Source organism: Panthera leo, chromosome A3 (assembly GCF_018350215.1).
Source record: "Panthera leo isolate Ple1 chromosome A3, P.leo_Ple1_pat1.1, whole genome shotgun sequence".
NCBI lineage: Eukaryota > Metazoa > Chordata > Mammalia > Carnivora > Felidae > Panthera > Panthera leo.
Window position 1 is genome coordinate 1,918,463 of NC_056681.1, and position 22,190 is coordinate 1,940,652.

General features: G+C 60.2%; 1 protein-coding gene across 1 annotated transcript in view; it reads left to right on the forward strand.

Moving 5' to 3' along the window:
- The window catches only part of TAF4 (TATA-box binding protein associated factor 4), a 65,683-nt gene that overhangs the window by 29,574 nt on the left and 13,919 nt on the right, over positions 1–22,190 (forward strand). Inside the window, exons 2-14 of the mRNA XM_042930496.1 lie at positions 6,824–6,990; positions 8,200–8,319; positions 11,371–11,490; positions 12,260–12,382; positions 13,801–13,890; positions 14,460–14,705; positions 16,962–17,109; positions 17,496–17,610; positions 19,734–19,903; positions 20,227–20,357; positions 21,023–21,148; positions 21,584–21,640; positions 22,065–22,184. Of these exons, the coding sequence (XP_042786430.1) occupies positions 6,824–6,990; positions 8,200–8,319; positions 11,371–11,490; positions 12,260–12,382; positions 13,801–13,890; positions 14,460–14,705; positions 16,962–17,109; positions 17,496–17,610; positions 19,734–19,903; positions 20,227–20,357; positions 21,023–21,148; positions 21,584–21,640; positions 22,065–22,184 (1,733 nt within the window). The remainder of the gene's footprint in view (positions 1–6,823; positions 6,991–8,199; positions 8,320–11,370; positions 11,491–12,259; positions 12,383–13,800; positions 13,891–14,459; positions 14,706–16,961; positions 17,110–17,495; positions 17,611–19,733; positions 19,904–20,226; positions 20,358–21,022; positions 21,149–21,583; positions 21,641–22,064; positions 22,185–22,190) is intronic.

Sequence of the window (22,190 nt, forward strand, 5' to 3'; positions counted from 1 at the left end):
GCACTTTGTAAAGTAGATAAGACAGCTGTGATTACGACAACTTAGTCAAGATTTGGACAGAATTTTGTTTTCAGAAATTGTGCTTTAAACACATTCATTACAAAATTTCGACCTGTATGGAGATGTTTGATCCACCGCACCCCCCACCCACGGCCTCTTCCACCGGCCCAGCCCGTGGCAAATGGTTTTGCAGGTGTGTGTGTGTGTGTGTGTCTGTGTGTGTGTGCACGCGCGTGTACACGTGTGTACATGTGGGTGAGGTCCCTAAAACACAGTGTCTGAAGAGTTCTGGGGACACGCTACTTTAAACCGTTAACGTCCTAAGTTTCATCAGGACTTGGAAAGTCCCAGGACGCTCTGAGGAGAGGGAAACGTGATGGGTTGTGGAGTCCTGACTCTGTCTCAGGCCGCCATCCGCTTTGAACCCTGAACTGGCGGGGGATCCACCTGCCCTGAGGCCTTTTTGTGTTTCTTTTTTATTGAAGTGCCGGGGACCCGCAGCGGTATGTTGGTTTCAGCGCACGATGCACGACGTACGACATGGCGATTGGCATGTCTGTCACGGTCATCCCGAGTTTGGTGTTTTGTTTTCATCAAACATTTCAGATATTTTTTCTAATCTTTCGCATTTGAAAGCATTGACAGCATGGGAAAACGGTTCCCTTTTTTTTTAATATTTATTTTTGAGAGAGAGAGAGAGGGAGAGAGCATGAGCAGGGGAGGGGCAAAGAGAGAGGGGGACACAGAATCCGAAGCAGGCTCCAGGCTCCGAGCCGTCAGCACAGAGCCCGATGTGGGGCTTGAACCCATGGACCGCAAGACCATGACTTGAGCCGAAGTCGGAAACGTAACCCACTGAGCCACCCAGGTGCCCCAGGAAAACAGCTCTTCACATGCACGTCCACCAGATAGCACACTAGCCACTGGTTGTATTTTTCTTGGCTCATTGTCCTTACGATGGTTGGGCTTGTTTGCAGCTGGCCCGTGGAGTGCGGCTGGAGGTTGTGTTTCTGTTTCTCTGCCTCTCCATGCAGACGTTTGAGGGTGTCAGTCCTGCCCCCAGGGAGCTTGTGCTGAGGGAGGCACCGTCCGGGAGCCACAGTCGCAGGATGTGGGCCTCGAGCTGGCTCTGGAGGCAGCAGAGCAGAAGGAATGTTCTAGAACAAGGCCCTATGGTAGGCGGGGGCTCTGTGGCTGCATCTTCGAGGTGAGGCTGCAGAGGGAGGGCCACCTTATCTCAAAAGCTGTGGGAAGCCCCTGCAAGCTCTTTGGTAGGAGGGTTTCCGAACCATCGCTCCATGGTGAAGGGAGGTTGACCATGCTGCTGGGTACCAGTAGCTCATCCCTGGTCATCTGTACTTTTCTGTTTTATGGATATTCCAGAGTCACTTGTCCTTTTACGTGCTGGTGTACTCTGGTTTGTTCCCACCTTGTTACACACAAAGCTGCTGCGGGTGATGTGTGTGTGGGTCTGTGTGTTGAGGTGTCGCCCTGGGGACCTGATGTGCGCTCCCTGATGACTGGTGTGGCACACCCTCACGTGTGCTCACTCGCCATCTGGTATCTTTGGTGAGTGGTCTCTTCAAATGTGTTGTTTCTTATGTGTTTTCTTGAATTCTGTATGTGTTGTGGATGCAGGCCTGTCCTTGGGTGTGGGCCCTGCGAGGACTCCATCCTGCGGCCTCTATTTTCATTCTGAGTGTGGTTTCCAAAGAGCAGAAGTGTTTAGTTTATTTGATAAAGTCCAGTTTACCAATTTGTTTTTATGGGCTGTGTTTCTGGTGTTGTATCTAGACTATCTTTGCCTAACTCAGGGTCACAAAGATTCCCCCTCTCCCCACATTGTCTTCCAGAAACTTAGAGTGTTAGGGCTCACGTTTAGGTCTGGGATCTGCTTGGAGTTGCTGTCGGTGTATGGTGTGAGGCATGGATCCAAGTCCGTGCTTTTCGCGTGTGGACGTCCGCCGGTTCCCCATTTGTCGAAAGGCTGCCCTTTTCCCATCCAGTTGCTTTTGTAGCCACCACCGGTCTGTGTTTGTGCAGGCCTGTTTCTGGACTGTTTTGTTCCTTGATCTGTTCGACTTTGCCTCAGTGACCGCGGCTTTCTGATGCCTTTGGAAACGGTCAGTGTTAGCCTCGACTCGGTCCTTACTCCCGCTTGTTTGGGTTACTCTAGGACCTTGTGTTTGTGGATCGTAGAATCAGCTTGTCTGTTTGCACACAAAAGCCTGCGGGGGTTCGGGTGGGTTTTGTGTTACATCTGCAGATGCGTTTGCGGGGAGTTGACATCCTAACCACGCTGGCCTGGCGAAGCTCTTCACGTCACGTGTTCCTTAACGTTTCTCGGCCGTGTTTGTAGCTGGCGGTGTATGCTCAGATGAACTAAAGTTCATGATGATGGCATGTGTGTTGTGCAGGGAGCTGCACAAGCTGGAACACGAATCGGGTCAGAAGCTTCATCTCCAGCTAAATATTCAGAAATGCGGTAATGCCACTGCTCCCTGCCCCGGAGCAGCAGCGTTTCCTCCTGTGCTGCTCTTGCTTCCAGCCTTGAACTGCCCCCCTGTGCAGATGAAAAAGAAAATATTGAGCTTTGCAACAGTAAACAGGTCTTAAAAGAAAGGTGCCCTCGGTGCGCACTGTTAAACACCGATGCCCCCCGGAAGATGCAGGATGAGCCTTGACGAACAGGGCCCCGCGCTCTGGTGGGGACTTCTTCACCCCCGAGCTGGCGCCCCAGCTCAGCTGGCCGGTGGGTCCTGCACCACTGTCTGCTGGCACTTCAGGAGCCCGGGGGGAGTTTTCCAGAAATGATTGTGCAGTTTATGGACGAGCGTGGTGAGATGTGACATTGACCAGCTGCTCGCGAAGGGGTGAAACCCTGGGACCAGGGCCACGTGTCTGGCCTCACGTGTGAGTCGGGTGTGGATTGGGCTCAGCAGCACCGTTTGGTACAGTTGGTGCGCTGTCCCCTCCCTGCTTAGGCCTGCGTGGCGGGGTGTGGTGCCAGGACGCGGGAGCCCCGCCCACGCGCTTGTCTGACCCTGTGCCCCGAGTCCTCGTCCCTGTGCGTTTAAGAGGCGGACAGCCATGAGAGTAAAAGGAACACTTGGGCCTTAATTTCCACCAGCTTTCCCGGTGTCCCTGTTGGCATCTTGCTTGGTCTGCTGCTCCTCCCGGCGGGGCTGCGGGTGGCGGTGTGGTGGGAGGGCCCCAGGGACCGTCTCCCTTCTTCCCCGGCCCTCCCCCTCCGCGGTCTCCTCCTCTTGGCGCGGGAGCGTGGGGTGTGCGGCACTCAAAACTGAAGCGTCCAGCGAGGTGCAGACAGACTGCTCCCTTTTCTTGGGCACGTCCTGACTCCGGCCTCTTCAGCATCAGCGTCGGGGCTCGGGGCACAGTCTCATTCTGCACGTGTGTGATCGCGGACGGCTTTGCCTTTCCTGCCGCTGTCTGTGTTGACTCTCACCACGGCCCGGTGGAGACCTTGTGGCGGAAGTCTGGTCCCCCTGACCCCGGCTGCTGCTCCCTGCTCCTGTCACTCCAGCTCCCGCTGTTCCCTCGGGGAGGCGCCCCCTATCCCAGGCCCGCGTGTGAAGGGCCGTGGCCCGAGCCCCCTGGCTTCCCCAGAATTGAAACAAATTTGTTTTGCTTTTAAATTTCAGCATGGTTTATTATGAAAGGGACGTTTTGGAGGGAAGCTTACTTAATGGGCAGGTGGGGTTCCCGGCGGAATCCAAAAGTGCCTGTTTAATTTGTAGTGTAGCTTTGACCTACATTTTGGTTAAAAATACAATAAGGAATGTTGTAGGAGAGGGATCACGACAGCTAACATTGGGTGAAAACCTTGAGTTTATCCTGAACTCTGGTGCTCGAGGAGGGGTCGGATCCGTTCTCAGGAACTGGCGGTCCGCCCAATACTGGGATACTGTGTGTGCGCTCCGCTCTGCTGTGTGGGGCGCCCTGCCTCCCAGGGAGGGGCGGGGTCAGGGTCTCGTGCGGCGAGCACAGGGAGGCCGGTCACCGCTGCGTGGCACGGACCTTGGAAGTACCCGCAGGGTGTTCATGCCGTGCGCTGTCATTTTAAAATCTGAGCTTTCACAGCAGCAAAAGATAGAGAATAGTCCGGTATCCTCAATCATAAATACGTTTTGGATGGAATATTACGTAGCTACTGAAAATTGTGTTTTTGAGGAATGTTCGATGACACGGAAACAACTTACGCTCCAACAGGTGAGAAGACGACGCGGGCTGAGTAGCAACGCCATAGCCTCAGTTGTGTTCGCAGTGGCCTTGGTGTGTTTTCCACGCACACGGTCACCAGAGGACGCGGGATTTCAGGAGATTTGTTTTCCGTGTGCGTCTCTGAGTTCCTCAAGTTTCCCGTACAAACTCTACTCTGGGAAAGATATTAAAATTGTTAAAGAAGAAAACCCAAGTTCTTTTCTGTCTGCCCGATCAGGGTTGTGGCTTCCGTGGACTGGCTGGTTTTGGCTTTAATGTGTCTGGAGTAGAGGGGAGACGGCGGCTCCCGGGTGAGGGAGGGGCCAGGCTCCATCAGGAGGCCTGGAAGGCCGGTCCGGGGCTCCCGGCTTGCCTGGTGACTGCCTGTAGGGCTCAGCTGCACGGGCCAGACAGGCTCTGAAGGGTCTTCTGAAGTGGGCGTTGTGTTTTCCGTGTCAGGGCTTTGCCGGGTGGCCCGGGTGTGCAGGGGGCCTTTGGCGGCGTCTGGGGGTGGGGGAGGGGCCCACCTTGCACCTGCAGAGGGTGGGGAGGGGCGGCCTCCCGGTGTGACTGTGGGCCAGGCCTGTGTGTCTCAGCGTTGGCAGGAGTAGACGCTGTACAGCTGCTTATCTGTTTGAGATGAGTGGTCACAGCCAGAGTTGACAAGATCCGGGGCTGCGGTAACGTCATTAAGACGGGGTGTTCGACGCAGCGGTCAGTGTGGTGACCGTCCTCGGGCTATTCTGCCTATTGCCCGATCAGTGACCATAGCTGGGGAGACCGGGCGTGAAGTGCGGCCCCAGGACAGCGCCTGCCCTCCTGTGCACGTAGCCTTCCCTCCGCCTCAGGAGCGAGTGGCTGTTCTCGGGTTCGCGGTCAGTGGGGGTCCTGGGGTCTACTACGAGCAGCCCGCCTCCCTCGTGTCCAGCTGTGTCCGTCAATCTCACTGCTCCATTTGCATACCCACTCGGACGTGTTTGCAATGCCCGAGTCCGGTTACGTTACCTGCTTAAAGTTACGTGGTCACTTCTCCAAATTTTGTTCAAACCACAGGCCTGCTGCGTGGCTCACGGTACCTTTTCTTACGGGTCTGTGGGGCCAGGGCACCACTTCTGTTTTGTTAGCATCTTAACCACGTCACTGGCTCATACGTGTTTATCCTTTAAATATTCCTCTAAGTTTCTGTAGGTGTGATTTCTTAAGCAGAAAAGCAGCTGATAGTCAAAGCACGTTCATGCACTGCCACGTTAACAGGCTTAAAGTTGGGGCACTAAGTCACGGGTGCTGCCGGGCCCTTTACGTGGCCGGGGGCCTGGCCATCCCCCCTCGCTGCTCGGCGACATCAGCAAGTGGCTTCCCAGAACCCTAACAAGGGGGAGGGGGTCTCTGGTGACTAGTGACAGGGGATGGTGGGCTTGCGAGACTGGCATTGGGAGGAGGGCCAGGTTTCCTCTTTTGGGGTCCCCAGTGTGCTAATGGGCTCCGGGGTCTGGGAGAGTCCAGCAGAGTGTTATTTCAGCAGCCGGTTTTGGTTTTGTTTTTAAATTTCAGCATGGTTTATTATAACGGGGACGTTTTGGAAGGAAGCTTACTTAATGGGCATGGACGTGGTTCTTTTAAATGAGGGATTATAGCTGTGAGCCCGGGAGAGGCCTGTTACTCCTGGATGTCATGCTGGGTGTCGAAGGAGCCGGGACCCGGGGGTTCAGGGGCTCCTCTGGGAGTTACTGGGGTCGCTCGAGCTCCCGTTTGGTTCGGGAGGGAAAGCCCTGATGCTGCTCGTTGTGAGGTCGGCCGGCCGTTTCTTCTCGGAGAGGCCACCTTGCGTGCAGCCTGGAAGAGGCCGGGCCGCGCCAGGGAGGCCTCCTGTCCCGGAGCGCCAGGCACCGGGCCTCGTGCAAAGCGGAGCGTTTCTTCCTCGCCCTGTCCCTCCAAGTGGGAGACTTATCCCCAGGTGGGGGTGGGGATAGGCTGCTGTTTTCTGGTGGAATCGACGACATAGCTGCTTTGTGGTTCTTGAAGCTGCAGTTAATGCCGCGTCTGGCTGATGGCACTTGCTTCCCGGTGATGGAGCTCTGGAGCTGCCAAGCGCGGGTGGCCGTCCCTGGCCTTGCGTGTGTGTCGCAGGCGTCCCAGGTTAGCCGCGGGCACGGCGCGGCCCCCGCACCCGAGAGCAGTCCCGGGAGTCGTGTTCCCGAGAGGAGTGCCTGCTTCGGGCCCCCAGGACCCCAGGCCTCCCTCCTCCGAGACGGCCGGTGGGGCTGGGGGCGGTGGCGAGCGCCGGGCCGCCTCGTGGGGCTGGCGTGTGGCCGTGCAGGCGGCCGCGAGGCAGGTGCTGTGGCCGCGGGAGCTTCGCCGCCTGGCTTCCTTCCCAAGACTCGGTTGCTGCTTGAATCCCACGAGGAAAAAACCTCGTACGTCTTTCCGTCCCGGACGCCGTCTTTCCTGGCGAGCGTGCGACCCTGCACGTCTCGCAGCTTCTCCTTTTTCCTTCTCAGAGCCGACCGGCTCCCCTCTGGTAGGGTCAGCACCTTCCCCGGCTGTGGCGGAGGGGGGGCGGGGGCGGGCACGTCTCCTGACGCCAGGTCTCCTCTATCCCCAGGTATGGTCCTCGTGCGGAGCGAGAACGGGCAGTTGTTAATGATTCCTCAGCAGGCCTTGGCCCAGATGCAGGCCCAGGCCCACGTGCAGACCCAGCCTCAGACCACCATGGCGCCCCGCCCTGCAACCCCCACAAGTGCCCCTCCCGTCCAGATCTCTACCGTACAGGTGAGTGCACGCGCGCCAGGTGGCAGCAGCCCGAGGGACGTCCGTCCGGCAGGTGTCCCGCGAGGGCGGAGAGGGGCGGCCACGCGCGGCCACCCTCGGGAGGCTCAGGGGAGCCAGCTCCGCGTCCGTGCTCAGCGAAACTCTGCCTGGACTCCGTCCTGTCTGTTCCCTCCCCTCCCGTGACTCCACCCCCGGTGCCTCAGTCTCCTCTTCTGCAGAGTGAACCCTGCGTGCGTTAGTGTTATTGTCGGGGAGGCGCGTGAGAGCGTCAGGAGATTGCGTTGAACGGCACCCCCGCCCCACGTGCTTGGGGGTTAGCACCCTGGGCCCGGAGGTTGGGTGGAGGGGGGGCGGGACCCCCGTGCTGGCGTGTCTTGTCCGCATCCTGACTTCCGTTCGGCGCGTGCCAGCCCGCTACCCGCGTCTTGTCTCCCGATGCCTTTCTGCCCGCTGCCGTGACCCTCCCGTCCTGACTGGCTGGCTGGTTAGTCACTCAAGTGGAGGCTGGAAGGGGCTGGAGGTCTCTTCCTCCTGTGATTTCAGCCGCGTTCCCTCGGGAGGTGAAGGCCTGCACTGTAGACGGAGGACTTGGCTGTGCAGGGAGACACCGTGCCCCTCATCGAATGTCCAGGGCGGCTCAGAGCGGTGTTGTCAAGGCCCGTGGGGCCGTGTGAAGCGAGACGCAGGCAGATGACACCCGTGCTGTCACTGTCACGTGTGTGTGTTACCGTCTGGCCGCCAGCGTGGCCGCTGTCAGCCCGCGTCTGCACCACTGCGCTCAGGACTGGCCCCGTCTTTCTATCCGGATTAGTGTCAGTGGGCCGCTTGGACCGCTGTCTCCTTTACTTCCTGTTCCGCAGCAACGTGACCCATCTTTAGACCCAGGGGACGCGCGCTTCTTACCGTTTTAGTGCTTACGAACAAGATGACTAGAAATCCACACAAGGACCGATTTCCCAGATACTCGCGTTCTTTAAAGTCCATGTTTGGTAGACTGGGGTGAAGGAGCCCGGTGGTGGTGTTACCACAGTACGCACAGATTCCGGTCACACGCTCCCCCCTTGAAGTGGGGTGGCTCTGTTGACTGTGGCTCGCGGCCCGATGCGCCCGAGCCCTCCCCTTCTGCAGTAGCGGGGCGATTCGGCTGTGCTGGGGCGGGGAACCGTGTCACTTGTTGCTCCTTTTAGATGATGCCTACTTACTTTTCAGGCACCTGGGACCCCTATTATTGCACGGCAGGTGACCCCAACAACCATAATCAAGCAAGTGTCTCAGGCCCAGACGACGGTACAGCCCGCCACGGCACTGCAGCGCTCGCCCGGAGTGCAGGTGAGGAGGCCGTGGGAGCAGCGCCCTCTGCGTGGAGGTCGGGCCTCGCGGGCTGGGAGGTCGGATGCAAAGGTGGGCTTCGGGAGGAAGTGTCCTGAGGACTGTTTTGTCTCTGATGGCCTACCCAGGCTAGGTCAGGCTTTTCTTTAAACCACATGGGATTGAACACCAGCGGTGGGTTTTTTGTTTGTTTTTTTTTTTTAAATATTTATTTACTTTTGAGAGAGAAACAGAGCATGAGCAGGGGAGGAGCAGAGAGAGGGAGACACACACTCTGAAGCAGGCTCCAGGCTCTGAGCTCTCTGCACAGAGCCCGACGCGGGGCTCGAACTCGTCAATCGCGAAATCGTGACCTGAGCCGAAGTCGGTCGCTCAACCAAGTGAGCCGCTCAGGCGCCCCGACACCAGCAGTGTTTTTAAAATGTCCCCCTGGGGCGCCTGCCTGGGTGGCTCACTCGGCTGAGTGTCTGACTCTTGGTTTCAGCTTCGATTATGATCTTGTGGTTTATGGGATCGAGCCCTGTGTCGGGCTCTGTGTTGATAGTGTGGAGCCTACTTGGGATTCTCTCTCTCTCTTAAAATAAGTAAATAAACTTTAAAAAAAAAAAAAAAAAGCTTCTCCCTGTGCCAGAAACATAATTACAAATAATCACCTTAATTAAAAAAAAATTTTTTTTTTTAATTGAGAGAGAGAGTGCATGTGAGCGGGGGAGGGCAGAGGGAGAGAGAGAATCCTACAACCTCTGGGATCACGACCTGAGCCGAAATCAAGAGTCAGAAGCTCAACCGACTGAACCACCCAGGTGCCCCCCCGCCTTGTTTTTTTAAAAAATGTTTATTTTGGGGGAGGATGGGCAGAGAGAGAGAGGGAGAGAGAGAATCCCGAGCAGGCTCCGCACTGTCAGCACAGAGCCAGACACAGGCTCGAACTCACGATCTGTGAGATCATGACTTGAGCTGAAATTAAGAGTCAGCCGTTTGACCGACTGGGCCACACAGGCGCCCCAGAAACAACCGCCTTATTACTACTTGACCGTGAAGCAGAGGAATCTGTAGTGTGGACGGTTTGGGCGTGGTGCCCGCCGACCTGTAAGCGTAGGGGCGAGGATGTGCGTCTCGTCTGGGAGCGGGGCTCCGGCTGCTCGTGTGTGCTGGCGGGTGTGATCTCCACAACCCCCTCCTCCTGGTGAGGCACTGACAGGTGAGGGGTCGGGGGCTTCTGGAACGCACCCCTGGGCCCGTGTGCAGCTGCCCAGCCGCCCTGCGTCCCCGAGGCCCGTGCCCTTTGCCAGGAACCAAGCCCGGTCCCAGATACGTTCCCCATCAGCCTGCTGGGGTTGGTGTGTGTGTGTGTTCTTTCCCGGGTGTCCGAGGCTGTGGCGGGGAGGGTGCCCTGGTGACCCTCCCCTGTCAGCCTGCCTCTGGTCAGTCGAGCCGAGGGCAGGCTGGCCCCTTCCGTCAGCCGGGAGGAGCCCCCCGGGCAGGGTGGCGGCTGGCGCTGGGCGGCCAGGCTGGGGAGCCCGAAGCGGAGGGGTTCAGAGCTGTTCGGTCCTGAGGTGTTCCGAGCGTCCGTCACGGTGCAGGTTGTGCGGCTTTGGCCACTTTGTGTCGGACGTCTGCCGCGTGCGGGGACCGCGCTTCGTCGTCGCTGGTTGTCGTGTGACTCCCCCCTGTGCTGCTGTGGGGCGGGCGCTGTTCCGGTTTCCCAGATGAGGAAGCCGAGGCAAGAGTGGTGTGGACGGTTGGCGGGGGGGGGGCCCAGGAGCCGCCTGGCGCCGGGCGCCCTGCCTTCTGGCTGCACCTCGTCGTCTTTCCTTCTGCGTCTGCGGCAGGGAGGTTGTTCCTCGAAGCAGCTGCACAGGTGGGAGCAGAGCGGCAGACTCGTGTCCTCGGAGCGCCCGTGAGAGGGTGGCTGTCCTGGGGCTCGCTCTCCGCCTGGGTTCAGTCCGGTGGGCGTGTTAGAGTTCTGCTCACAGTGAGCGGAGCTGTCCTGAGAAGGCCCTGAAGCTGGCGGGTCAGGTGGAAGGCAGACGCGGTGTCGGCACCACGGGGTGACCTGTGCACACGTCAGGCCCGCAGAAGGGAACGTGGGGAGTGTGGCTTGAGGTGCAGCGGACTTGCACGGGGTGACAAGTGCCCTGGCCGTTTCCGGGCGTCCGGAAGCCTCTGAGCGGTCCCCCCAGTGCCCCGAGACGGTGGCTCCGTGTGTCCGTCCCAGCGGCCTTCCTTCCAAGGGTGATGTGATGTTCTCAGTAATCCCTGCGAGCGAACCTTAGGAGTGAGCGAGACACTCGGGTTGTAAGGACACGGCCCGCCATGTCTAGCTCCGTCCCCTCGTGGGGTGGGGGGTGGGGGGTTGGGGGCTGAGCGAGCCACCGGCACAGCCGCAGGTGCTCAGGGCAGGCCTCCCGGCGCGCCGGGCCACAGACAGCAAGGTCTGGAAAACCGGAGAGGGAATGTCGAAGGCTAGACGCATCAACTGGGAGAATGTAATACACAGAGCGGTAACCGTTTGTCGTGACGGCTCGCGTGGAACCAGGCTTCGGGAGCCCCCCGGGGCTGCCGTGGGGGTCGCCGGCCCCTCCCCACTCGCACCCACTCCCTATGGACTGCTCAAATCTGCTTGGAAAGCCCTCGTTTTGTGATGTTTCTCGATGAGGCTCGCTCATGGAGAGCAGGGAGAGGCTGGCCTGGTGGCGGGGGCGCAGCTGGGGCCCCCGCCAGAGGTGATGTGGGTGGAGACCTGGCGGGAGGACGGTCCTTTCCCGTCACTGGCTTCTGCACAAGCCAGGTGACACGTTTTCAGCTGTAGCTTCTCCGTTTTGCTTCTCATTTCTGGGAGGACAGATACTTCACACTGGTGGCCATGGGACTCCTGGCTCCGGCCTCCGTGGCCAGACTCTGCCCTGCCCGGGCTCCCTGTCCCGTTTTCGGCCAGGCTCGCTGTCCGCGGGGTCCAGGGCTCCGCCTGCTGTGGGTCTCGTTCTTTTTGGGGGATGTGAGGGCCGTCTCTGCAGACCCTCTGTTTACCTTGCCTTTGGACTCTCGTAGCCTCAGCTGGTTCTGGGTGGCGCTGCCCAGACAACTTCCCTCGGGACGGCCACGACTGTTCAGACGGGGACACCTCAGCGAACGGTGCCAGGGGCCACCACCACCTCCACGGCTGCCACGGTGAGTGCCACCCGTGGGTGGGAGACGGGAGCCTCGAGGGGCCCTCCGCCCGCCCGCAGCCCCCCTTCCTGCAGGGTAGAGCTGCGCGGGGCAAGCACGGCCCGGGGACCTCGGCCTCTCCCAGGCGGGCTGTGAGCCAGCGGGCTCTGCGGGGCGGCGGGAAGGCCCTGCCCCCCTGCTTGAGGCTCCAGGCCGCACAGAGGTCCACGGTGACAGAAGCCCAAAAGGTGGCATTTGAGGCCGCGGCCCGTGCAGCATACAGGAGCGACTGTCCCCAGAGCGGAGCCACGTTCCTGCTAGGCTTCCAGTGGCTCCCTGCGCACGTGCGCATCGGTCACCTGCCGGGGTCCTGCTTTATTTAGACCCCCTCTCACACTTCTCTGCTCAGGCTTTTCCGCACCTCTCGTAGCTGGGTCATAGTTTAATTCCTTTTGTCGCGTGTTTACGTAGACGCCAGCTTTTCTTTATGGTAAAGCCACGTCACGGGGGATGTGCCACAGGTTCCTCACGGTCATGCATATGGTTGGTTGTTCGCCTGGTTACGTCCCCGGGCGTTGAGCTGCTGGCTGGGTCAGGGTGAGCTCTGCTGTGCCCCTCGGTTGGCGTGGCCACGTGGCACACGTCCCGGCTTCCACCCCTCAGCAGCCCTGAGAGTCGCTGCATTTTCTGCAAAGGAGTTTCTTGTAGACGTTCCGGTGAACCCAGAGGCTCTGACAGAAACCTGCCTTTTTAAGACTTTTTCACTTGTATCTTTTTAACTTGAATCCAGGAAACCATGGAAAACGTGAAGAAATGTAAAAACTTTCTATCTACATTAATAAAACTGGCCTCATCTGGTAAACAGTCTACAGAGACAGCCGCTAACGTGAAAGAGCTGGTCCAGAACCTACTGGTAAGAGGATGCGGCTCTGAGCACTTGTTTGACACGCGGGGAGGCCGCACGCGCGGGGAGGTCCCGCCAGAGGCGCGCGCGGCCTGTGGTGGCCTCCTGGGGACTGACCTGCACCCGTCCTGCTTCCCACAGCACTCACACGAAGGCCACTTGAAAGTGTTCTGTCCACCTCAGGAGCATTTGTAAACACACCTGATTGAGAGCGTTTTCAAGGCCTTTTCTTGCACCTCTCTGCGGGCACGGCCGTCTTCTCTGTGTCTCCTTTGGTCTCAGGTCCCTCCTCCTTGCCCTTCGCTTTCCTTTTGGTTTCTTTGTTGAGGAAGCCTGGTGGTCTGACATCTGGGCTTCTGGATGCTATCCGTCCTCTGCTGGAGGGATGTGTCTGCCCGGGGCCTCCGTTCTTGACTCAGGCAGCCGGGTGGGGGGTAGGGGGGGGACCCCTCCCCCGGGGTGACGGGTGGCAGGACAGCCACTCTCAGAGCTGCCGTCTCCTCCCCAGGGGGCTGGCTCTTGCCCTGCCTGCAGGCCACCCTAGTTTTGGTCCGAAAAGGACACAAGTCGTGCTCCCGCAGGCGAGCAGTTGCTTGGACCACGCACTTAAGTATTTTCAGGGAGCGTAGAGATTGAAAAACGATCTCCCCTCTCACGGGAAGCAACAATTCCTAGCTTTTTGTTTTAATTGTAACAGTTCCGCCTTCTCGTGAAAATCGCCGACGAAGTAAATGCCTCTCCTGTCCATCCCCGTGGTCCCTTGTCTGTGGTCGGTCCCCTCTTGCCGAAGGAGCCACTCGGCACTACGTCCCTCGCTCCCCACGTGATCTGGCAATACCCCTGCCCCCGCCTGGCTGTGCTCTCGGCAGGGCACCGGGGCCCCTGTTCCACCTTCTCATGGGCCCTCCTGGTACCCTGGACGCTGCTGCCGCTTCCTCTTTGAACCTGGCATTAGTTAGGGCCTGGCTGCTGGTAACGCCCCAAACAAGAGGGCACAGGTTGGACAGGTTGGGCGGAAGCTCGAGTTCCCCTGCGGGACCCCAGACGTCGGCAGCCCTGGCTGAGAGCGCTCCCTCTTAGGGCTTCCTCTCGAGGATGGCCCGTGACATCCCGTCCCTGCCCGCCTCTCTTAGCCTCCCCTACCCTGAGACCACACATGCTTCGGTTTCCAGAACAGGGTTGTGCCCCCCTCTTGTCTGGGTTCTCACTTCCCACCCCGGGCTTCCTCCTGGAGGCTTGGGGGTCTCAATGTGGGTCGCCTCTTCTTGTAAAGGCGTCCCTGACTTGCCCCATGCTGTCACCTGTGCCCCATGCAAGACCTGGCGGAAAGGACGCTGATTCCCACGGGCACCAGAGCAGTGCTGAATAACCAGAGGAGTGTTAACTTGTGTTCACGAGAGAATTTTGTTGTGGTTTTCGTTTTTAAGGATGGAAAAATCGAAGCGGAAGATTTCACCAGTAGGTTATACCGAGAACTTAATTCTTCACCTCAACCTTACCTTGTGCCTTTCCTGAAGGTAAATGTGGAGACCCCCTGCGGCACTGCACGCCAGCAGCCTGCCGTGGGCCTGGGGGAGGGGAGAGGGGGGCGCCCAGGTGGCCCCGTGGGCTTGTGGGTTTCAGGTGCCCTGTGACGCTCCTCACGTTCCCCGTCAGGGGGTTTTCTCTGAGCCCTGAGGCCCCTGGCCTGTGGCCTGGCCGCTGGCACAGAGCAGACAGAAGCACCGGCCGGAAGGCCGATGGGCGGGGCTTGCCCGTAGGCGGTGGAGTTCAAGGGCATCAGGCCGGCCCTCTTAAGTAACTTTTGCCGCCGTGACATTCTTAAGAGCCTTTCAGAAATACCGCCCTTTTCTTTTTTCTGAGCAAATTCTAGCCGGTTCTTTCGGAGAATCACCCTGCTCGGCGACGGTGGGGCTGCGGGTTAGTGCGCCCGGCTGCCCGCGCCGACGCCCAGAGGCGTGAAGGCGCTGAGACCCGCGCGGTTGAGCTTGAGGGGCTTGCTCCTCAGAGCGGGAGGTTTCTGGGTTTGTGAGGAGGGAGCCCGGCCGCGTGCCGCTGCCGACCCTGTGTCTGTCTTCCCGCCCAGAGAAGCTTGCCTGCCTTGAGACAGCTGACCCCCGACTCCGCGGCCTTCATCCAGCAGAGCCAGCAGCAGCCGCCGCCCGCCTCGCAGGCCACCACCGCGCTCACGGCCGTGGTGCTGAGCAGCTCGGTCCAGCGCACGGCCGGGAAGACGGCGGCCACCGTGACCAGCGCTCTCCAGCCCCCTGTCATCAGCCTCACGCAGCCCACACAGGTTGGCGTTGGCAAGCGGGGGCAGCCCACGCCGCTGGTATGAAGGCGAGAGCCTCGCCCGTCACCCCCGTGCCCACCTCTCACGCAGATCGGCCACGGCTCAGGGACGCGTCCCCGCAGGCAGGCGGCAGGGCTCCCGCCGGGGGAGGCCGGGGCGCTAACAGAGTTCAGGCGTGAACTGGGGCCGAGGCCCCGCACGCGTGTTTCCTGGGAAGACGGGATAAGCCCGTTGGCTCTTACCCAACGGCCTGTCCCTTCCCGGTATCGGCCGGGGGTGTTCGTGCCCCCAGTGAACACCGGGCACTTGTAGTGAATCTTCAGTGGGACGTTATCTTTGATCAGGAGCAGCGGCCCCGGGACAGGAAACCGTGTGCCTGGCGATGGACACATCAGGCAGGCGGTCGGTGGGCCTTTTGTCTCACGGCCTTGAGCCCAGCTCTGCAGCCCCAGTTTGGGTCTCGGTGACACAAAGCTGCAGGCTGCCGATTGTTGATTTAAGGTGTGGATCCAGTTTTCTGAGTTCCGTGGCTAGACGAGGGCTGTCTTTGCTGGGAAGGGTTGCGTTTCAAATTTTTTTTTTTTTTTTTTTAGTTAATTTTGAGAGTGAGACCGCGTGAGTGGGAGAGGGGTAGAGAGGGAGAGAGAGAATCCCAAGCTGGCTCCGTGCTGTCAGTGCAGACTCCGATGTGGGCTCAAACTCATGAACTGTGGGATCATGACCTGAGCTGAGATCATGAGTTGGACGCTTAACCGACTGAGTCACCCAGGCGCCCCAGGAGTTGCATTTTAAATGTGCTCCCCAAACCTGGAAGGGCAGTTGGCTTTTTTAATTTCAGAGGGATTTTGTTGCTTTACAGACCATTAAAGCTCCCCCACGGTGCAGGTTCCCTTGTCACCTGATAGCGGGTCGTAGAGTGTGTTTTGTCACAGCGGCCACATAGTAACTGAGTGAGCCACCGGTGAGCCACCAGAGTCCGTGGGGCTGTTTGCCCACCTGCTCAGGGAAGCCTTTGTCTCGTGTTGACCGCCGGTGAGGAAGGTGTGCTGAGATGGTGGGTGAGAGCGTCTGGTCTTCCGGGCTGGGCGCTGTGCGGTGCTGCGGGCTGAGGGTGCGTGCGAGAGGAGGGCTTTTCGTGCCGAGGGTGCAGGTCTGTACGTACAGGGCCGTCCTACCCCCCTGGCCTAATTTGCGCTAAAGGGGCGTTCCCTTGAAGAGAACCTCGTGGGTTCCGGTCTTTCCTGGAAAGGTCTGACTTTTGGTGCGTAGTTGTGACCTGACCCGTGTTCCTGGTTTGTGGTCAGAGGCTGTGGTGACCCACGGGGTCACTTCTGCACTGCGTTTCCCAGTCCCGCCAGGGGTGGGGGATGTGTGGGGGAGCAGCAGTGGGGTTAGGCCTGAGTCCGGTCCATTCCTGGATCCTGGAAGCCTATGGAGATGAAAACCGTGGCTTTTCCCTTAGTTCGTGGCAAAACCTGACTCTGACTCTGACCACCCTGAGGCAGTTGTTGTCTTGACTCTTCCTTTAGAGGGTGAATTTTCATGGGTTTGTTGCAGAAACAGTTTGGTTGCAGGGCACCACCCCGTGTCCCCAGCAAGTGTCTCGTAATACCGGGCACGCCCATCAGGTCACCTACGTAATAACCTTCTGGGCCGGGCAGTGTGACTCTGGCATAGGGAGTGCCACTGTGCGTGGGGCGGGGCGCTGGGCTGGGCCCAGGGTTAGACGGGGCGGGGTGTGGGGGGCCCCTGGAGCAAAGGCAGAGGCAGGAGCTCGCTCTGGCTGATGGAGCTCCAGGCAGCACAGCCCCGAGCAGGCCTGGGGGCAGCAGGGGACACAGCTGGGGCTGGACTCAGCTCTGGGGTGTCTCCCCAGCTCAGCTTCAGGTGGTGGGCACGGGCAGGCCCCCACGGGGAGGCCGCAGGAGAGGCTCTTCCCTGAAGGCTGAGGGCTGAGTTCAGGGCAGGACGTGGGAAATCTGACCCCCCCCCCCCCCCCCCCCCCCCCCACACCCGGGGTAGAAGGCGGCCCATCTCTTAGAGACCCTGTGCGGGAGGGAAAACGGGGCCCTGCAGTGGCTAGCAGCCGTATCCCCTTCTGAGATTTGGGGGGAAGGTGCGTGTTCCAACGCCAGGCCGCCGGGTCAGCCTGCCTCGTCCTGGCACCGACCTCAGGCCCCATGTGCAGATCTGCCCCCAGAGCTCCCCTCTTTTGTGGCGCGGACGCGGGCGTCCAGGTCCCGGCAGGGCCCCCGGCTGGGCGTGGGTGCTCATGGGCCCGTGGCTCTGCCCCAGGTCATCCAGCAGCCGCCCAAGCCCGGAGCGCTGATCCGCCCGCCGCAGGTGACGTTGACGCAGACGCCCATGGTCGCTCTCCGGCAGCCTCACAGCCGCATCGTGCTCACCGCGCCTCAGCAGATCCAGCTGAACCAGCTGCAGCCAGGTGAGGGCCGTGGGCCGCACGCCCGGGGCTCCCCGCCACTGCCCTCCCAAACGTCCGGTGCCCTTCGCTGCGTCCACAGCGCCGTGCGGCCATCGCCGCGTCGGGGTGATCTCGGGGGCAACGGGTCCAGTTGGCGCCGCTGGGTTCTCTGTCCCGAGCCCCTCCTGCACCTGACGGGTGCGCTCGTGCCTCTGCCCAGGATTTCGGGCGAGGGGTCCCGCGTGTTGACGGGCGTCACCGTGGTGGGTCGGCAGTGATGGCCTCCCCTCAGCCGCCAGGCTCCCGACCGTTTGGGCCCATGTGTGTGGCAGGGGAGCGGGGAGGGTGCGGTGGGGGGGCGCGGGGCACGCGTGCAGCGCGTGGACCGCTGCTGTCTTGTGTTGCAGTGCCCGTGGTGAAGCCCGCCGTGCTACCTGGAACCAAAGCGCTCTCTGCCGTCTCGGCTCAAGCAGCTGCCGCGCAGAAAAACAAACTCAAGGAGCCCGGGGGAGGCTCGTTTCGGTACGGGGCGCACTGTCCGCGCTGAGCAGGTGGCGGGGCCAAGGCCTGGGCCTGTGGCAGCCTCGCCCGCGGGGCACCGGCGCTGTGGTTTTGGGACCGCTTTCTTTCCGTGCCTTTGACCCCCGTGTACGCGTTTTCCCGCAAAGTTAGCGCAGGGAGATCTGCTGCAAACGCACAGCAGGAAGTAAATGAGCCGCTGTTTTCTGTATGAACTGACGGAAAGGCCATCGTTGTGACGCTAGGTCTTGGTGTTGCGAGTGCGTCGTGACCATCACGTAGGACGCCTCACCTGCCCTTCTTTTAACTTCAAACTTTTGGAAACAAATGCCGTGGTTTGGGCTCTTGAGCAGCTGGGTAAAAAGCTGCGTGTCAGGGACGCGCAGCGGGAAGGCCGTGGCGCGGACGTGGATCACGATGAAGCAGCGGGGAAGGACACGCGTCCTCGGGGTGTTCACGGGCCCGCCCCCACCAGACTTCGTCCCTGACACCGTCGGCCGCTGGAGCAGGGCTGGCGTCAGCGGTGCCGAGCCGGGGTCGGCGCCCGAGCGGGGTGTGGAGGGCGCTGTGCCTGGATGGCCCGGTGTGGAGGGCCTGCGCCCGGTGGGGGCGGGGAGGACCGCCCCGAGGGAGGGGTCCACCTGCACAGCAGAGAAGCGAGGGAATGAGGGCCACGGGGAATCCGGGTATGTCCCACGGAAGGAAATTTTAGTGCGGGCACGAGGCGAGCTAGATAAGGCCCCGTGGTGCCAGGTTAGCTCGTGGGGTCCGTGTCCGTATCCACGCACAGATTGCGGGGGCTCCTTGCTGTGTGCACCAGAGGCACCTGGGAGTAGCGCCCGGATGGCAGGGAGCCCCCGCCCAGCGCTCGGACCACGGCTTTCAAAAACCGTTGTGGCGCCGTGACCCAGGTGCCTGAGAAAGGCTGGTTTCGGGGTTTTTGCAGGGCAAGCTAGCGCATCTCATCAGGTCAGAGAGCAGTGCTGGGGTGGATGGGCTCCCTCCCACTGTGCGTGTCTGTAGTGACAGGCTGTGTGCCCTGGGTGAGACAGGAACGCACGAGCCCGTGACGGTGAATAAATGGGGAGCTAATGAGGAGGGGGAAGCCGGCAGGGACCCCAGAGGGCTGGAGCTCAGAGTGCATCAGGAAAGGACCAAGGAGACCCGGCCCTCTGCGGGGCTTGTGTGACATTCTTGTCACGAGGGGAGGGGACGTCAGTCAGACGGGGGACACACACCTGCTGCAGGACACCTGGCCCGTGGCCTCGAAGCGTCACTGGCACGAGAGCCAAGGCGAGGCTGAGGAGCGTCCCAGGCTAGGGAGGCTGGAGGGGGGGCCGTGCGTGTGGCTGGCGGCCTGCTCGCAGGGGACGCCGGCTCCTCGGGGGGCACGCGTGGGGTGATCCGGGGCGTGGGGCGTCAGGTCGGCAGCTTCATTCAGGAAGGAAAGGGTCCTTCACCCCCGACTCTGCCTTTTCCACAATTGTGGGACCGTTTTAAGAAAAGAATGCTGTTTGATTTTCTTAGCCAAGTTTCACTGGGAACAAACTCCTTGAATCTGTGGGTCCCGTGTGGCTGGGTTTGCTCTCTGAGCTTAGTCCTGACCGTGGGGGAGCCCTCTACACGCATCCTCGTGCTGGGACTCCTGTGCACCTTTAACGCTTAGCTGGTCTTCCTTTAAAAGAACGGACTCCCAGGGCACCTGGGGGCTCAGTTGGTTGAGCGTCCTACTTTGGCTCCGGTCATGATCCACGGTTCGTGGGTTCGAGCCCCGCTTCGGGCTCTGTGCTGACAGCTCGGAGCCTGGAGCCTGCTTCGGATTCCGTGTCTCCCTCTCTCTCTGCCCCTTCCCTGCTCGTGCTCTGTCTCTGTCTCTCTCAAAAAATAAACATTAAAAGAAATTAAAAGAAGAAAAAAAACCAGACTCTTTTTCAAAGAAGACCGCTGGGCTTCCTCGATCAGGTGACGGTGCAGGGCCGGAGGGCGCCGGCGGGACGCTCGCCTGGAGGGGCGTCCGTGCGCTCTCTGCACGGGGTCCCCTGCCCCGCTTGTGGACCGCTGGGTCAGGCCCCCCGAGCGTCTCCCGACGCGCCCCTCGCTCAGTCAGCTTATCTTCCTCTCTGAAGGGATGACGATGACATCAACGACGTGGCCTCGATGGCGGGAGTAAACCTGTCGGAAGAAAGTGCACGAATATTAGCCACGAACTCTGACTTAGTGGGCACCCTGACGCGATCCTGTAAGGATGAAACCTTTCTCCTACCAGCGCCTTTACAGAGAAGAATCCTAGAGATCGGTACGTGGGTGCCGCCGTCACTGGGGCCCCCGGTGCACATGCGACTCTAGCCCCGCGTAGAGCCGTCTTCTGCCCAGCTCCCCGGCGGAGCGCACTCGGTACCTTGTCCTGCCTGTTACCGGTGCTGTACTTTCCCCGTGCTCGATGCCGGTGGTTCTCAGGTAGTTGCAGCGGGTGTAGACCGACCCCCCACCCCCACCCCTGCCCCGAGGGCCTGTCCAGGCCGCCCTCCGGTCGCTCTGAGCGGTGAGTCGAGGAAGACAGAACGGTGACTCGGAGAGGAGAGAAGGAGCTTCGGCGGCTAAAGCGTTGCCTACCCCCAGGTAAAAAACACGGCATCACGGAGTTGCATCCGGACGTTGTGAGTTACGTATCACACGCCACGCAGCAGAGGCTACAGAATCTCGTGGAGAAAATATCAGAGACGGCCCAGCAGAAGAACTTCTCGTACAAGGTAACACACTGCCGTCCTGAAGAGGCCGAGCTGGCCGTGGACTCCGGGTCGGTCCTGCCGGGAAGCCTCTTCCTGCACCGGGCGCGCGGGGCCGCACAGGTGTCGCGCTGGCTCCGAATTCTCCACGGAGCTGCCTCAGCGCCGTGCGCCCGGCCGGAGGAGGAGGGCAGGCCGGGCCTGCATGAGGCACAGGGCCGGGGCTGGGGTGGGGGTCCCGGAGCCCCTGCCAGTGCCACCGTGGCATGCCCACGGCCCCGAGCCAGCCCTGCTCCCGCGACTCGGGCCGCTGCCCCGTTTGTGTCGTGGAGGGTCACCTGCACCGAGGTCCTGCCTTCAGGGGCAGGTTGCAGGGTGGGATCTGCCTTCCTCTGTCCTCACGTGGGAGCTGTGCAGAGGGGCCCAGCCGCGTGAGGCCCGTGCCCTCGGAGTGGCAGTGAAAATCAAATGATACACGAGTGTTTGAGGTGGAAACCCCTCGTGAGCCCCAGCACGGCTCACCGAGACTCCGTCTGCCTGCTGGCCTGCAGACCCGTCCCACGCAGGCCATCCGGGCCGGAGGCGGGTGTGCGGGACTCCGTAGGACTCGCTTTGGGGAAGTGGGGTGTGCGCAGCCTGTCCAGCCCAGTCCCCAGGTTTATTATGACCGTGTTCTTGCCTTTCTGTAGGATGATGACAGATACGAGCAGGCAAGTGATGTCCGGGCTCAGCTCAAATTTTTTGAGCAGCTTGATCAAATTGAAAAGCAGAGGAAAGACGAGCAAGAGAGAGAGATCCTCATGCGGGCGGCCAAGGCAAGTGTGTGCGCTTCTCGCGGCCGGCCGCTCCCACCCCAGGCCCTGGGAGGCCAGCGTGCTGTTGGGGCCGGCCCGGGCCCGAAGGTGTGATGCATTTGATTTGGAAGGGGGCCTCGGGTGGGCTGCAGACCTGAGCCAGAGCCCCTTGGGCCGACCTGGCCCACCGTCTGTCAGAGCCCTTGACCGGCGGGCGTGGCGAAAGCCATGTGTGAGCTCTTCTCCAGGGGCACTGACCTTCATGGTGGCTGTTTTTTTCCCCATGGTGTGCAGCCTAAATTGTTACATTTGGGCCGTAAAAAAGCATTGAAAAACGTAATATACGTCCCGTCGTATGATCTGGATATTACTATATCATGAGTAAAATAGCATGTCTGTTAGACGATGAACACTTAGGTCCGAGCTTATTTTTCTTTTTACCTCTTTAAAAAATAGTCTCGATCCAGACAAGAAGACCCAGAACAACTAAGGTTGAAACAGAAGGCAAAAGAGGTAAGCGTCTTTAGCCAGAAAATCTTTACTCTACACTTGAAAATAGACTCTCACGTAACCTGCTCGTGCCACACAAGAAAGGGTGAGGAAGGGGCGGTGTTTCTGTACGACGGGCACCGACACAGCCGCCTGAGACGGCTGCAGACAGCCCGCGTCCCGCTCCCACATGTGGCGGCGTTTCCCCACTGGGTGCGCCGTAGTCTTTGTACTTTCAGTTCGTTACGTCCTCTGGGCTTTGAGAGGCGCGCATCTGCTTTTGCTTCGTGTTTCTGATTGCGGGATAAGCTTACCGTTGAAGCCAAACGTGAGAGAAGTTTCAACTTTGACGGTTTCCCAAGACCCGCAGCCGCCTCTGTTTGTTTCGTAGCAAAGCGAGAGCCACGCGTGTGACCTGACGGTCCTTGTTTTCCTTTTCTCAACAAAGATGCAGCAGCAGGAACTGGCGCAGATGAGGCAGCGGGACGCCAACCTCACCGCACTCGCCGCCATCGGGCCCCGGAAGAAGCGGAAGGTGGACTCTCCGGGACCGGGGTCGGGGACCGAGGTACAG